The following is a 14,549-nucleotide window of genomic DNA, read 5'->3' on the forward strand; positions in this document are numbered from 1 at the left end:
GGCATTCCGAATGGCTCAGGATGCAAATATAGCCTTCGTCAGTGTATTTTATAACTGTATTTTATATTTTGAAAACTGCTGTGTAGCAAAATTTGCTAAATCAAAAAGAATAAGACAATGTAGGTAAGGGCCTTCACAAAAATGTGGATGTATTAGAATGCAATGGGGAGGCTGGATTAGACAGGCTTTGCTGTATTATCAGGCTCCCATAGGCCATATAGTGCTTTATTATTGTTAATCTTTCTGCCAAAAGTTTCTCGAAAACTGAAGAAATTCGGTACAATGGTAGATGCTTATGGGAAGCTGGTAGAGGTTAATTGAACATATGTCGTAGGTCACATGGTTTGACCGCCATATTGGATTTAAAAAAAAAAACACACACACACACATTTTGCCTAAATGTAAAAATGTGTCTTTCGAAAACCACTTACAGCAGAGTGCTGACAGTTGGTATAGTTGTTGAGGGGATTGTCCAAGATTAACTTGTGTTCGCAAGAATGTGATGGTCTGTGTGGTATGGCAGCCAAACTGCATGACATCATAATCGCAATCTACATCTTCTCCCAAACCGCTAGTCCGATTGAACCAAAAATTAGCACACATGATCCCAGTGTGGTTGTCTCTAATCGCTGTTCAAGGGAAGCTGATGCAAAAAAAAAAAAAAAAAACACGGTGACCAAGTTGTAGAGTGTAGATAGGGTCGTGGTTACTATGGAACACATATAGTAACCTATGTACGCATTCTGCACTATTTGCTCGTGAATGTTACTGGAAGCTCTAGTTAATATATTTTAAAGCAATCTTATAATGTAAACACCTTTCTGTTATTCACGTTGATATTAATTTATTCCTTCTTGCTGCAAGGTACCACTAACCACTGAGAGAGAACTGAAATTCAGATCCCTTCACGTTGGTTCTATTGCATCGAAAGCCATACCAGAGTGATTGAAATAGCCACAGTCTTCTTTATAGATCAGCATTAGAAGTGTAAAAATGTTTTAAAACAAAAAAAAAAATCGTTATGAGTGGCAGTAATAACGCTAACGTTGTGACCTGAAGTTAAATTAACTACACCGTAGAAACCAAATAAAAACTTTACTGCGTGTTTCTATTTGATAAAGTTGCCCAACCGTTCTGAAGCGCCTCTTCTTCACTCTGGCCTCGTGTGTGCACTTTAGAACAGTTTGAGTAACAAGTCTGGCAGCTGACAAGCAGTCTCTAACACAGACTGTTTTTCTTTTATTTGTATGCTGAATATCTACTGTAGATGCTTTACAGCTAGCAATAAATCGTTTTAATCACCATTCCCAAGGATCAATTTTCCATAGTTTATGATGGGCAATAACGAATCCTTTCATTGATGATACATTTATATATATATATATATATATATATATATATATAATATATATATATATATATATATATATAATATATTATTAGTTTTGGACACATAATCTTTTTTCCCCCATTGCTTTATATGAGTTGATGATGCATTTGCGTCTTCCACATGTCCCCATAGAAAAGACTAGAAGAAAGTTTGCTTAAATTATTACAAAGGTTTTCATTCTTAAATAAATATACCATTAATGTAAGAACATAGTTAGCTGCGCACGGACAGGCGTCAGACACCAGTATACGTTCATTATAATTTTCTAATGAAAGGTAGATAGAGTGATAGACAGATCAATGTTTCAATTACGGCTAAGAGAATGGATTAAAGACTTCATCTCTTTTTACGTAAGCCCTTTTTAGTTTTATCTTAAACCCCGTATAAAGGTTTATCCTAAGAGCACCTGCAATAAAACCTCAAGCATGCAAATCTAATAAGACCTGTATAAACTGTCCCACCTTGTGTGACTCACAAGCAATATTAAACTTAAAAAGTCACAAGGAGGTTACGAGCTAATAGAAGAGTTCAGTGATACTTACATATTTCAGATTAAATAGAAGGCGAATCTACAAAATAAAAAAAATATGCAAATTATGGAAGGGTTTGGTTTTTTTTTTGTAATTCATTTTATAACTTTTTTTTTTTTTTTAATGTGCATGCAATTATCACATCTTATAGATCCTAAATATATGACATGTTAAGAATACCCCCATTTACGGTTTGCATTAATATATTTGACAGTAAATGCAGTCAGAATTTAAAAACTGAGTTATGGTGTTTATTATTATTATTTTTTTATGTTAAGGTAATCGATCAGCATAATCAATAAATTATTGTTTTACTATAATCCCCTTCTCCAAACAAACACACAAATTCATTAGTTTCTTTTCATGTTTTTTTAATAAGAAAAACCACAAAAAAAACAACAAAACAATCTCAAGGTACCCAATATATTAACACACTCCATTTCCCCTGTTTTGAAGCAAAATATTTAAATAAACAGTTTCTATTATCTCCTTATTTATTTTAAAAAATGTTTTCAAAAACTGACCTGAAACTTGAAAATACATTTAAACGTTTTTTTTTTTTTTTTTTTTTTTTTTTTTGTTTTTTTTTTTTTTTTTTTTTTTTAATGATTGACACAACGTTAGTCTGATAAAAGGTTAAATTCAAGTGATTTCGATTCTCAATAAGACTAGGGAGTATTTCCCTCCCAGTCTGTCTTCTTCCCTTATATCCTAAATCAGCGATTTTAGGACCTACACTTTGGCACACAAAATTATTATAGATTTGTTAAAAAGTTGAACAAATCCATTTGATTGTAACACGTCAGAATATCCCTGTAATGCAGTAACAACAGAGAAATTAACAGCAATCTTTAAAAACGTACACCCTATTCCACATATTCAGAATATTACTTTTTTCTTTTTTTTTTTTTTTAAGAACGACTTGACACACTGTACAGGATATATTAAGAATTATCTTCCATTTCATAAATACATGAACCCTAGTTTTCTGCTGACCATATTTACAGTTATATACACACTGTAGAAAGCCTGAGGAAACTGCCAAATGTTTTTTAATTATTATAATTAGTAGCAGTCATAGTAGTAGTATTATAACTATTAATTTCTTTTTTCGTCCCATGAAGTCCAGCAACATAGGCATCTTGAATTTGTGGACGGAATTTATCTTTTTAGTCTGCTGACCAGTCAAATTCAGGGCTGCTACATGATTTCCTTTTGTTAGGGGGTGGGGTAGCCAACAAAATGTTCTTTGATAGAAACCGCTACCTATCTTGTGTCCAAGGAAAAACCATCAAGCCTCCTTTCTAGGGGTTGTTATGAGGCATTGAGGACGGATCTGCTGTACAGGGTGTGGTAGTAGGGTCCTGTGTCCATGGACGATGAGGTGGAGCTCTCGTAACTGTGCTTGACCACCATAGGGGAGGAAGAAGAAGAGTAGCTGTTATAGGCCATCATCTGATCCTGGTAGGACTTGAGGTCCATCTTTTGCTCTGAGGACATGAGGTTGGTGATGGAGAAGGGGTGGTTGAAATTGTAGTGAGGGTCCAATGACTTGAGGTGGTCGTTCTGGAGATCCAGGTGTTGGATGGAGCTGGGGAGAAGGAGGTTGCCTCCCATGGGCTGGGGGAGAGGGTGGGAGGACGAGGTGGCATTGGAACCAGAAGCAGACAGAGAAGGAGAGCCTTGGGTCGGTGGCTGGGGACATTCCAGCTGGATCAGGCTTCTCTGTTGCTGCTCCTCGGGAGAAGAACCGTGGTGGGAGTTGTCAGAATGAGCTGACTCTGCCCCTTCTGAGCCCGGGTCGGGGCTGTGTTCCTCGTGAAGGCTGTCCTGGCCCTTGGCATCTTGAGACTTGAGCGAGGAATTCTTCTTGCTGGCTTTGTCCTCAAGCTTGAAGCGCTTCTGGCGCCGAAGGTAGCAGCCGTTCTCAAACATGTTCCCTGAATTGGGGTGCAGGGCCCAATAGGAGCCCTTTCCGGGCTTGTCTGGAGATCTGGCCACCTTGACGAAGCAGTCGTTGAAAGACAAGGAGTGGCGGATGGAGTTTTGCCACCTCTGCTGGTTCTCCCTATAGTAAGGGAAGAGGTCCATGATCCACTGATAGATCTCATTGAGGGTCAACATCTTGCTGTTGGACTGCTGAATTGCCATGGTGATCAGGGAGATGTAGGAGTATGGTGGTTTGGCATGAGTCAGGGTGCGGCGGTAAGGCTTGCTCATCTCCTTGGCCGAAGGGTAGCTCAGCTGGCTCATGGGCTGGCTCATGTTCTGGTAGGGCGAGACAGAGTTGAGGGAGGAGGTCGGAGCCCCAAGCTGGGTCAGGGTGCTTGGATTGATGGAGGACACCACTGGGGAAAGGCTCATGTGGTTGGAGCTGGTGCTCATGCCCGACAGAGGGTTAGCGTTGATCCCACTGCTTGGGTATGCCATGTTCATGCCTGCTGAGGACCCCATAGAATTCAGGTTGATGTAGTTGTTCATGGAGCCCATCCCTGAGCTCATTGTACTGATGGAAGTGTACATCTGAATGAGAGATAATAGGAAAATAGTTAGAAATGCGAAGCTGGGAAAAAGGTAATTAAAAAAAAGCCTATCACTGTTATTCAAATTAGTGCAATAAAGTCACAATAAATAACTTTCTTTCCCCAAGAGGATTACACGACAGTTTTTTTAAAATTATTGTTGTTATTATTATTATTATTATTATTAAATATAATTAATATAATAATATAATATAATATTATTATTATTAACTACTGTGTAGCTATTACAAGTGTACAGCTATGGCTAATGTTTTGCATATATATATATATATATATATATATATATATATATATATATATATATATATATATATATATATACACACACACACACACACACACACACATTTGTACATTTGTATATATATTAATGATCTCAATTCTAAAATTCTATGCTTGATCTGTGTTCTACTCATTTAAAAGCTTATACTATATTTTAGTTATTTAGTTATTTAGCTATAATTATATTTGGTAGCTCGAATACTACGTTGTTGTTTGCTGTCCAGGAGAAATATGAAATATTAATTTTCGACATGTTAATTAGACATCCTGTGGCGGATCCTGATAATTCGAAAATGCCAGTCTTCAGCTGTTATGGGGAGTCTAACCAATGCGAAGCATTTGCTCTCTATATTACAGCATGCGTCGCAAACTCCTTTTAAAACAAATTGTCTTTTTATCGATTCGTCAGGTAAGCTAAAGGTTGCGGGATAGTACGCGTTGGCTGTTGTTGTAAACTATGATCTTGTGTTTACTGTCATTTATAAACGGATTGGAAAGCTATAAAGATAGGATTACGGTACCTCTTCTGCAACGTCAGTTAAATTATAATTTATTAAATTTATTCAGAACTAAACACGTATCAGGTAGTAGGTTATTCAGATTATGCTTCTAGAAATGTATGTAAATAAAAATCTGTGATATTTCTGTATGATTCATTCTGGTTAATAAGTCAAATATAACGTTGTTTTTTTGGGGGGTTTTGTTTTGTTTTTTAATATTTCGTGTATACAGTATTTCGTTTATGTAATCAAACATTTATGTGAAGCGTTCAACAACCGACTCTGCTATTCCGTTCAGGCGACATTTATCAATGTAGTAAATATTAATACAGTGACTCATTTAGAACAAAATGTATGTACATGTGCAAAATGTAGGCAGCTATAAAATATGGTGTTCAAATATTGCTTGAAAAGTTAGATGTGTCTTAGAGTAGTTGACATGTATACAAATTAAATGGTTTAGCTCAAATGAAACAATAATATTATTAACATCTGTATTTCTATTATTAACTTGTCTGTATATTAAAATATAAAATGTAATTGCTTCTAAATATTTTTTTTTTCATTGTAAACGGTTTCAAATGGAGTTTATTGAAACACATTTTCCGTGTTGAGTGTGTATATATTTGTATGTATATGTAGATTGAATATAACCCGCTATACTCTATATAGATTCTGTTATCGTTCGGTTGATTCATAACATTTTAGACTCACCTCTGCGGGTTCTGCGTAGTATGAATTCCATTCTGGAATTTCGTGGGATTCCATTTTTACAGAACTCAACATCCCAGATAAAGTTGTCCTTGCTTGAAAAAAAAAAAAAAAAACGAATTTCTTCTTTTGGTAAAACCTCTAATTACGCTCAAGGAACCGTGGAAGTCTCCCGCAGAATAGTGTCAAGATTAGATAAATCGGGTCTCTTGTCTTCTTTCGCTCCCAAACTGATAAAAAAAAAGGACCAATATATATTTAAAAGTCATAAAAGCATTTAAGAAAATTCTTCAACGATACAAAAGTCTTTCTATGCGTTAAATCTCCAGTCCCGATAATAAAACAACGCAAACATGTATTTTAAGTGGGAAAATACACGTATAGATAGATAGATAGATCCACAACTGTTGACGTTGTTTTTGTTTGCTTTTTTTGTTTTTTTGTATTTTTTTAAATGTCTATAAACTTATTTAGCTGCAACCCTCGCAATCTCGGGTCCCATATGTTGCAGGCTCTGGTTTCGCTGGTATCCCGGGTGTGCTAGCCCTGCTACAGCACCTCTCGATATCGTGCCCAAGTCTTTATAACCCCGGGAACAGCCCCGCCCAGCATGCAAGTCAGATTTAAATATCGCTCTTCCAGCAGGAAAACCGTGTGAAAGGATCTCTTTCGCCCTCTGGCGTTCTACAAATAAACTCGAGCCAGACACCCATCATTCATCACACATCCATTTCAACAGCGCCAGTCCACATTGTGACAGTTCCTGAGCAGGTGCGCGCAACAGTGCTGTACAGTATTATGGATGGTAAGTTGCGTGCGTTTTGTTCAACATTATTATAATATTTATCATAATTGAAATACATAGTCTTGATATTGCCGTCCTAAAATGTCACCCCCCTGTGATAAATGTATATATTTTAATAAGGCTGGGTTATTGCAATTCAAATTGTTTAAAGTTATATTATTATTATTATTATTATTATTATTATTATTATTATTATTATTATTATTAATTATTATCATTATTATTATACGTTCCCATATTACAGGGTTTGGGAGTAATATAATGTTATATATATATTATATATATATATATATATATATATATATATATATATATATATATATATATATATATATATATATATATATATATATATATATATATATATATATATATTATTTTTTATATTTATATTATTTTCAATATAATTTCATATAATGTATTTTTTTTTTTTTTTTCTGGATTTTTTTTTTTTAAAAATTTATTCATTTAACAATGTACAATATGGCGGGTAAAGTAACATTATTTCGAGTTATTGTCGATTTGGTTGTGTCTGCTTTAATTGCTGTAGACCGGTTTCGTTGTTTTCAAAGTGGCTTCATGCTATGTCTTGTTTCAACGCCGTGTTCGTTAATTGTGACGTACGGCCCAAAGGGTGCCAATTTCATGTCGTACCCAAACCCTGACACGCGTTTATATACCGCGGTCCTCCGGCCAAGCTTTCATTGTAGCACGGGCGCATTGGAGAATGGAAACACGGTACACGTACAGGTTTCGCTCTCGGCGAGGGAAACTCAGATCCGGTGTCAAATGGTCAATGTCTCCCATAGAGAATAATTGAAAATATTTTGCAGGAATTATTTTATTTTATTTTTTTTAGTCTGGACCAATATGTCTATGCATCCACAGAATACAACTGCAACGACTCTACGACGATCTGTAGAGATGCAATTTCTGACGGACCATGATATGTAGGGTCGTTGTGCCAAAGGCGGTGCTTAAAAGGGTAACAGATAGTATAGCTTCCCATTACTCATCCTATGCCTATTACCTGCTGGCTGTTAGCCTATGCTATATATGCTCAATTGATAACAAGCGGATAATGGGGAGGAAACGAGAGATTAGTAAGCAACAATTTAAAGAAGTCCACAGGTGGCCGAACAATGGCACAATGTGTAGACCAGACACCAAAATAAATAAATAAATAAACCGTTTTAGCATAATGTTCTGTGTCGTTATTATAGCATCGACGCTATGTGCTCGGGTCTCCTGCGTTATGCGCCCGCTGCTCTGTGCTATAATCACAAATCTTGCCGGAATGCTGGAATGAGAGTCAGACGGCGGAGGGAATCTAACCCACCCCCGTCCATCTTTGTTTCGCGCGTTGTTAATTCACCTGTCTGGCACGTTTTACGGGTTCCGCTGACTGTCAAACCACGCTGATTAATCGGCTGAGCGCCACATAACCAGATCGCCTCTCTTTGCGCTTTCACCTGCGCCCTTTAAAAACTTTGCTTCGTGGGTTTGGGATGGGCGAAATGGAAAAATAAAGTCAGTGGGGGAGATTTTATATATATATATATATAGAGAGAGAGAGAGAGAGAGAGAGAGAGAGAGAGAGAGAGAGAGAGAGAGAGAGAGAGAGAGCTGCTTATATCAAGTGGAATTCTATATGTATGTAAACCTATCTGATAACACAGAGGGTTTATATAAAATAGAAACAAACTATGGCAACTTCCATACAGTTACAATTGCATAACTTTGTAAAGAACTTTTTTCAGTATTTTGCCCAACTGAAGACCACGTCTTTCCACACGTGACAAGTCTCAAGTTTTCACTTGTATTTCCTATTGTCCCCCCTCTGAGTGTTTGTCTTCTGCTGTCGTTAATTTAATTATCCTTTGTCTTGAGAGGAGTCGATGAAAGCGAGTCGCAATGCCGCGTCTTGTTTTCAGACGGTCATCGTGAGATAACAGGTCTGCGATTTTGGCTCCTCAAAGTCGAGGTGAGAAGAGACTCCTGTGTGAAAATTTGTGAACGAGGAAACACAATTAGGCTCGGCTTTATTGATTGATTGATTGATTGATTGATTGATTGATTTAGTCTACCCTGGACATTTTTAATGTGAATATTTCAAAACTACATAAAGAAGAAAGAACTAAAAATAGTTCGCCTCGGGATATAAGGTCGACATTATGGATGACATTAAAATAGTGGTTATTCCTTCCAGTACAAAATTTGGTTCAGACTAGACGCTGGTTCACTAAGTCCCCGCCCTCTCATAACTTTGACAATGTGTTAATGATATTTGCTCAGGAGCTAGTTTGATATGATAAGAAAAATGCAGCCACTGAAAACAAAGGTCTGTGTATAACAGCCACTGCGACGATGGAGCCAGTTATGTCTGCACGCTTAAGTTTCGGTATAATATTTTTGCGCAAATAATTCGTTCCAGTGGTTGTTGTAATATACATCTCTCTCTCCTCGCAGACTGTCAAATCAGCATCTCAACACACGCGTTAATTGTTAATAAATATACAGTTTAGCAGCTCAGTGTGCCGCTGGCAAATGGGATTAACAAGGAAACCAGTTCGAAAAGACAGCAATAAGAATGACAAGCCAGGAAGGCTGAACAACACAATACCCGACACGGCATAGCCACGAACAGGCTACTCAACACAGCACTATCGCTTTGCTGCAGCACCAGCGAAAGTAAATATTTCACCTTATCAGTCAAACAATAATGTAACTGCAAACCAATAACCCATTATTATTATTATTATTACTATTATTATTATTATTATTATTATTATAGAACTTGGGGTAATGCAAATTCTTGCACAATTTCAACAAAGCCATGACGTTGGATGATTAGCATAGAATTATGCACCAATTAGCCGAGCACTTATCACTTCAGCCTAATTGATATAGCTTTCCGACATAATTAACGCACTGAGAATCCCTCTATGTCCCTCATAGTATTGAGCATATATAATTTACACCGCTATAAAATGACATCCATATGTTATTGAACTATAGGTATTGCACATACCAATGTTTCCTGCCCAAAATAGATAATTCGAGCTAGTGTACATCTGTAAAACGCATGCCATGCCATGATACTATTAATTACACTAATACGAATATTAATAGTAGTAATATGAACACCAAGCATGTCTTAACTGTCTTGAAAAAATACTTTGGTATTCATGAGAACATATATTTCCTTTCTGTAGGCTCGGGAGCCAATCTGACGTGTAAACACAAAAGCAAATAGCTTCTGGTTCTCAAACACATTGAAATACATTACACGTGACGAAATTTACGTTATGCTTCTTAAACTCAAGGAACTGAACTGAGTTAGTATTTCTAAATCTCTGCCCTCTACCTTTTTAAATGGTCTAATATAATAAACTTCTAATAGAGATAAATGACTAGCTAGAAACTTTTCGATAAAAGTTGTCCGGTCGTGCTGAAAGGTGCGTCTCGGGATGCCGTTTGGAACTTCGAGGAGGATAATGACGTCAAATCACAGCACAGCTCCATTCATACAACCTGTGTGGCGCTGGCAAGGTCACTTCCTGGGGTTACCTTTCTTTTGGAATACACATCCCGACAGCACTCGAACATCCTCCAAACAGACCCGAGCCTTTGTCATGACAACACCCGTGCAGATTGAAATTAACACCTCAATAATGACACGACAATGGATTGAATCGGCGGGAGCGCAATTCAGAGGAAGCGGAGCTGGGATGACGTCGGTATTCGGAAAAGAACGATGCACACTTAAGATTCTATTTTTTTTTTATTTTTTTTATTTTTTTAAAATGATGCAACAAGCGCTTTGCAAGTTTTACGTTATAGTGTTCACAATTGCCCCTGAGAACTCTTAATTTGCCGACAATCTGTGCGTTACATTGTCCACTTTATTTTGGTGACGTTTGAGTGTGCGTGTGTGTGTGTGTGTTGGATTTTTTTTTTTTTTTTTTTTTTTTTGTAGTCTAGCATTTAAATTACATTCTAAAACGTAGCTAAATATTCTATATAGACAAAAATGTATTCAGTACCACAATTCTCAGAAGCGAAACGTTTGTCAGCATGATAGAACTGTTTCCCAGAATTGCTAGCGGTCATTTGATTCGTCCTGACTAAGCTATGGAGCTTGAAGAACGTGGTCGTTTTTGCCTATGAACAGTATCCTTTATTTTTTCCAATAAAGCCACAGCCTTCTCATTTCAAACACAGCGCAAGGAGCGTATGCTCGACCCGACTGTACCACGGCAGGTGAAGGCTACAGCGCCATCTAGTGGTTTAGACCAGTACACATTTACTACAGTCTACCCGTCGTTGCATCTTAATTGAAAGTAGTGGCTTCTTCATGTAGCACATTACTCGATTCTGTCTTTGCTAAAATGCAATGTTTTATATATTGTTTTTGTTTTTATATATATATATAATATATATAATATATATACGTGTGTGCCACCTATACTGTTAAAATTAGATGTTTATCTGTCATCTTGGTAAAGTTAATTGCTATTCGTCTTTCAACCCATTTCATATAAGCAGAAAATATTGCACACAAGTGAATGACAATTTTAATCTACAAATAGACAGTAGCCCATTTCAAGAAACGATAAGCAGAAAGTTGACTCAGTATTTTATACAGTATTTAGTGCGTTTAATGCATGCAGAAAATATGCATATACATAAAGGCATATTAAGCTAGCATATCGTTTGATTAACCCATTAAGTACCAAATTATTATTAAAAAAAAAAAAAAAACACAACACGAGCTGTATTTTACATTTAGACTAATAAAACTAGAGCACGTTATCATAACAATATAGTTACCGAGGGTGGTCCAAAAAAATGACAAAGTAGCCTGTTCTCAAATGAGGACAATGCCACATAATGGGTTAATAGACCATAACATTCGCATTCCTTTAAAATTGTCAACGAATTCAAGTAAACTGAGCCGGCTCTTTACTATGCAGTGCTACAGCAAAACAAACGCACCGCCCTGGCGTAGTTTACAACAGCAGCTTCACAATCCATCCGTCGGCCGAGCTCAGGCTCACAGCTCCCCCTGCTGGTACATTCTCACATTGCTTCTTTTTTATTGCAACGCCTTTGTACACCGTGGGGTGTTCAGTCACGGTCACGGAGGGTCATTCCACCCCACGTTTAACAGGTAAAATGACACCTACTGCAGGGTCTGGCGGTTTAATTGGTTCAATTAAACGATTTAGAACAGGGCTGGAATAAAGACCAGGAGTGCAAGCACCAGCTTTGGACACGCCTGCGGTAGATATTAGTCCCCATCTCAAAGCCACCACGTTGAAGCCAGTAATTAGGCAGCCAAAATTAAATAATACTAATGCCAAAAAAAAAATAATAATTAAACATAATTTGTTTTTTTATTTTTTATACATATATATATATATATATATACACACACACACACACACACACACACACACACACACACACACACATATATATATATATATGCTTTTCTAACAGAGGCTTGAAACCTGGTTCCAGCAGACCTAGTTTAGGGTAACTTTGCTGTATCAAACCTCAAGTCCCCCCCCCCCCCCCCCCCGGTGCGCAGTGGCTTCAAACCTAGTCTCCTGAAACCAGTTTCCAAGCCACAAAGTGGCTTTGTGTTCCCTCAGCTTTAGACTGTGGAGAACAGCAATCCACACGAACCCAAGCAGCTGTTCCTTCACTTGTTTCACTCCGAACGGTAAAATAGCCCGATCGACACCAATGATCCTCAAGAGCTCTGCAGCAAAATAAACTCGAATGAACATGTGCAACATTTCTCCTCTACAGTTTCAAACTCTCTGGTATTCCATTCAGCAACAACTATCAAATCTAAAAAACAGTCTAATACAGGAATGATAGTCCTTAGCTTTTCTGCACAGTACTTGGACAAGGCTGGCATAAAGTTACTTGGGGGTGTTTCTACACATGCTATGGCTTACTGAGCCCAGTGATGAATTAAACAAAGTGTCCACAGGGGGTCACTGTTGAAGCCCACAGCCGCAATGCTCAGTGAATGAGCTAAGGACTCAGGCAAACAACTTGATAGCTGCTCATAGGTAATTAACAGTGGAAGATGCACATATAACAGCACTCTCTCAAAGAGGGTTTCTTTAATTGCATCCCTGTGTTCCCCATGGCTTGTTTTCAGTGTCTGTAACAAAATGCAGCACTCTGAATCAGGTAAATACTTCACAGCATGTGTGTGTGTTACGTGTGTGTGTGTGTGTGTGTGTGTGTGTGTGTGTGTGTGTGTGTATATATATATATATATATATATATATATATATATATATATATATATATATATATAAAATCTACACACACACAAACTTTGTCCAACAGTAGAGCATGAAGTCTTATACCCTGATCAGCCACAGATTAATTTTGTTAGAGCATTTTACAGCAACAGGAACCCTGGACTCCCCCGTGCTGCAAAGTGTTCTAATGAAATTCAGCTTTGGCTTATATTATCAAACTGATCCCCCTCAAGACTCCACTACAACTAGATTGCAACCCTACCCAGGATAATCAAATCTCCATGTTCTGTTTAAATGCCACCCAGTTTAATACACAATAACATTGTCATATTAACATAAACCTCTATTGACAGGTACACAATACAAGGGCAGATTCTGGTCTCTAAGGAGACGGAGCTGCATTCTAAACGTGGTATTCTGAACACTATTTGTTTGTCCATGAAAGCAGAACAGTGCATCTTCGTAGAAGTATGTATGCGAGTGCACTAAAGTTTAAAAAAATATATTTTCTAACTAGTTTGTAACTGTTAATACACAGAGCGAATTTTGCTAGTTATATTTTTTCCAGACACAGACAAACAAACATTACTGAATAACAGTGATTGGGGCAAATATTATATCATCACACATTGGTGACAATGACTGTGTTCGTATTCATTCATCCAGCACAACTTATAAATGACTGTATGCAAAGAAAATCAATGCAAAAAAATCAAATAAATGTACAGCATTTGCAGAATACAGCGAATTCAAAAATCAAAGGATATCCTAACAACATTTTGAAAATAACATTTGATCATGAAAAAACCGAGCACTATAAATGAACCCCTTTTAAAGAAATTCAGACAGATTTGAAGAAGGTGGGGGGATACATTTCCGTATCTAGCTAAACAGCCCCCACCCACCTGTTTAAAGACATCTGAATTAACTCAAATTGAACCATGAAATAAGTGAAAATATTACAGGAGCAACTGGGGAAAAAAATCTAGGTTGCATTGCTTTGATTTAATAATAATATTATATATATATATTATTATAATATATATGATATGAATACCCTATAATAGTTATATTAAACTACTAAAATGTTTTCTGTCAAGACAGTCAAGTTATTTTTATCAGTTCAATAAAAAAAAAACTTTTGTTTTTTCGTTGTATATGTCAGTATTAAAAAAAAAAACCATCCACATTTTAAATTGTCTACAAGAACCCCAAAATATCTATATCTATATATATATTATAGAAAAAGACAGTCAGACGGTTTCAATTACAAAGACCTGTTTGTCTACACCACCACCCACCCCCTTAATGAAATACAAATAAAGCAACACAAATATATTTCTCCCTTCTTCTCCGCAGGGCATTCAAGGGTCGCGCTCCTTCTTCACCTTGACGTCTCCTGCTAAGATGGTGGCGATCTCCCCCTGCATGAAAGCCCAGGGCACATTGGAGCCCACCAGGGGGCACTTCTCCCCACTGGGGCAGTAAACCTCCCCGC

The 14,549-nt window shown here is 37.1% G+C and overlaps 2 protein-coding genes across 2 annotated transcripts in view; both read right to left on the reverse strand.

Moving 5' to 3' along the window:
* Positions 1–2,481: 2,481 nt before the first annotated feature.
* Positions 2,482–6,513, reverse strand: LOC121304799 (hepatocyte nuclear factor 3-beta-like). Its single transcript, XM_041236191.1, has 2 exons — positions 5,960–6,513; positions 2,482–4,443 (listed from the first exon to the last, which is right to left on the reverse strand). The coding sequence occupies exons 1-2, from the start codon at positions 6,029–6,031 to the stop codon at positions 3,235–3,237; spliced, it is 1,281 nt and encodes a 426-aa protein (XP_041092125.1). The 5' UTR covers positions 6,032–6,513; the 3' UTR covers positions 2,482–3,234.
* Positions 6,514–14,254: 7,741 nt separating this feature from the next.
* The window catches only part of LOC121304983 (interferon regulatory factor 2-binding protein 1-like), a 2,162-nt gene continuing 1,867 nt past the window's right edge, over positions 14,255–14,549 (reverse strand). Inside the window, exon 1 of the mRNA XM_041236446.1 lies at positions 14,255–14,549. This exon is cut by the window's right edge and continues 1,867 nt beyond it. Within this exon, the coding sequence (XP_041092380.1) occupies positions 14,416–14,549 (134 nt within the window). The 3' untranslated portion in view covers positions 14,255–14,415.

The sequence above is a fragment of the Polyodon spathula genome, chromosome 40 (genome assembly GCF_017654505.1).
Source record: "Polyodon spathula isolate WHYD16114869_AA chromosome 40, ASM1765450v1, whole genome shotgun sequence".
NCBI lineage: Eukaryota > Metazoa > Chordata > Actinopteri > Acipenseriformes > Polyodontidae > Polyodon > Polyodon spathula.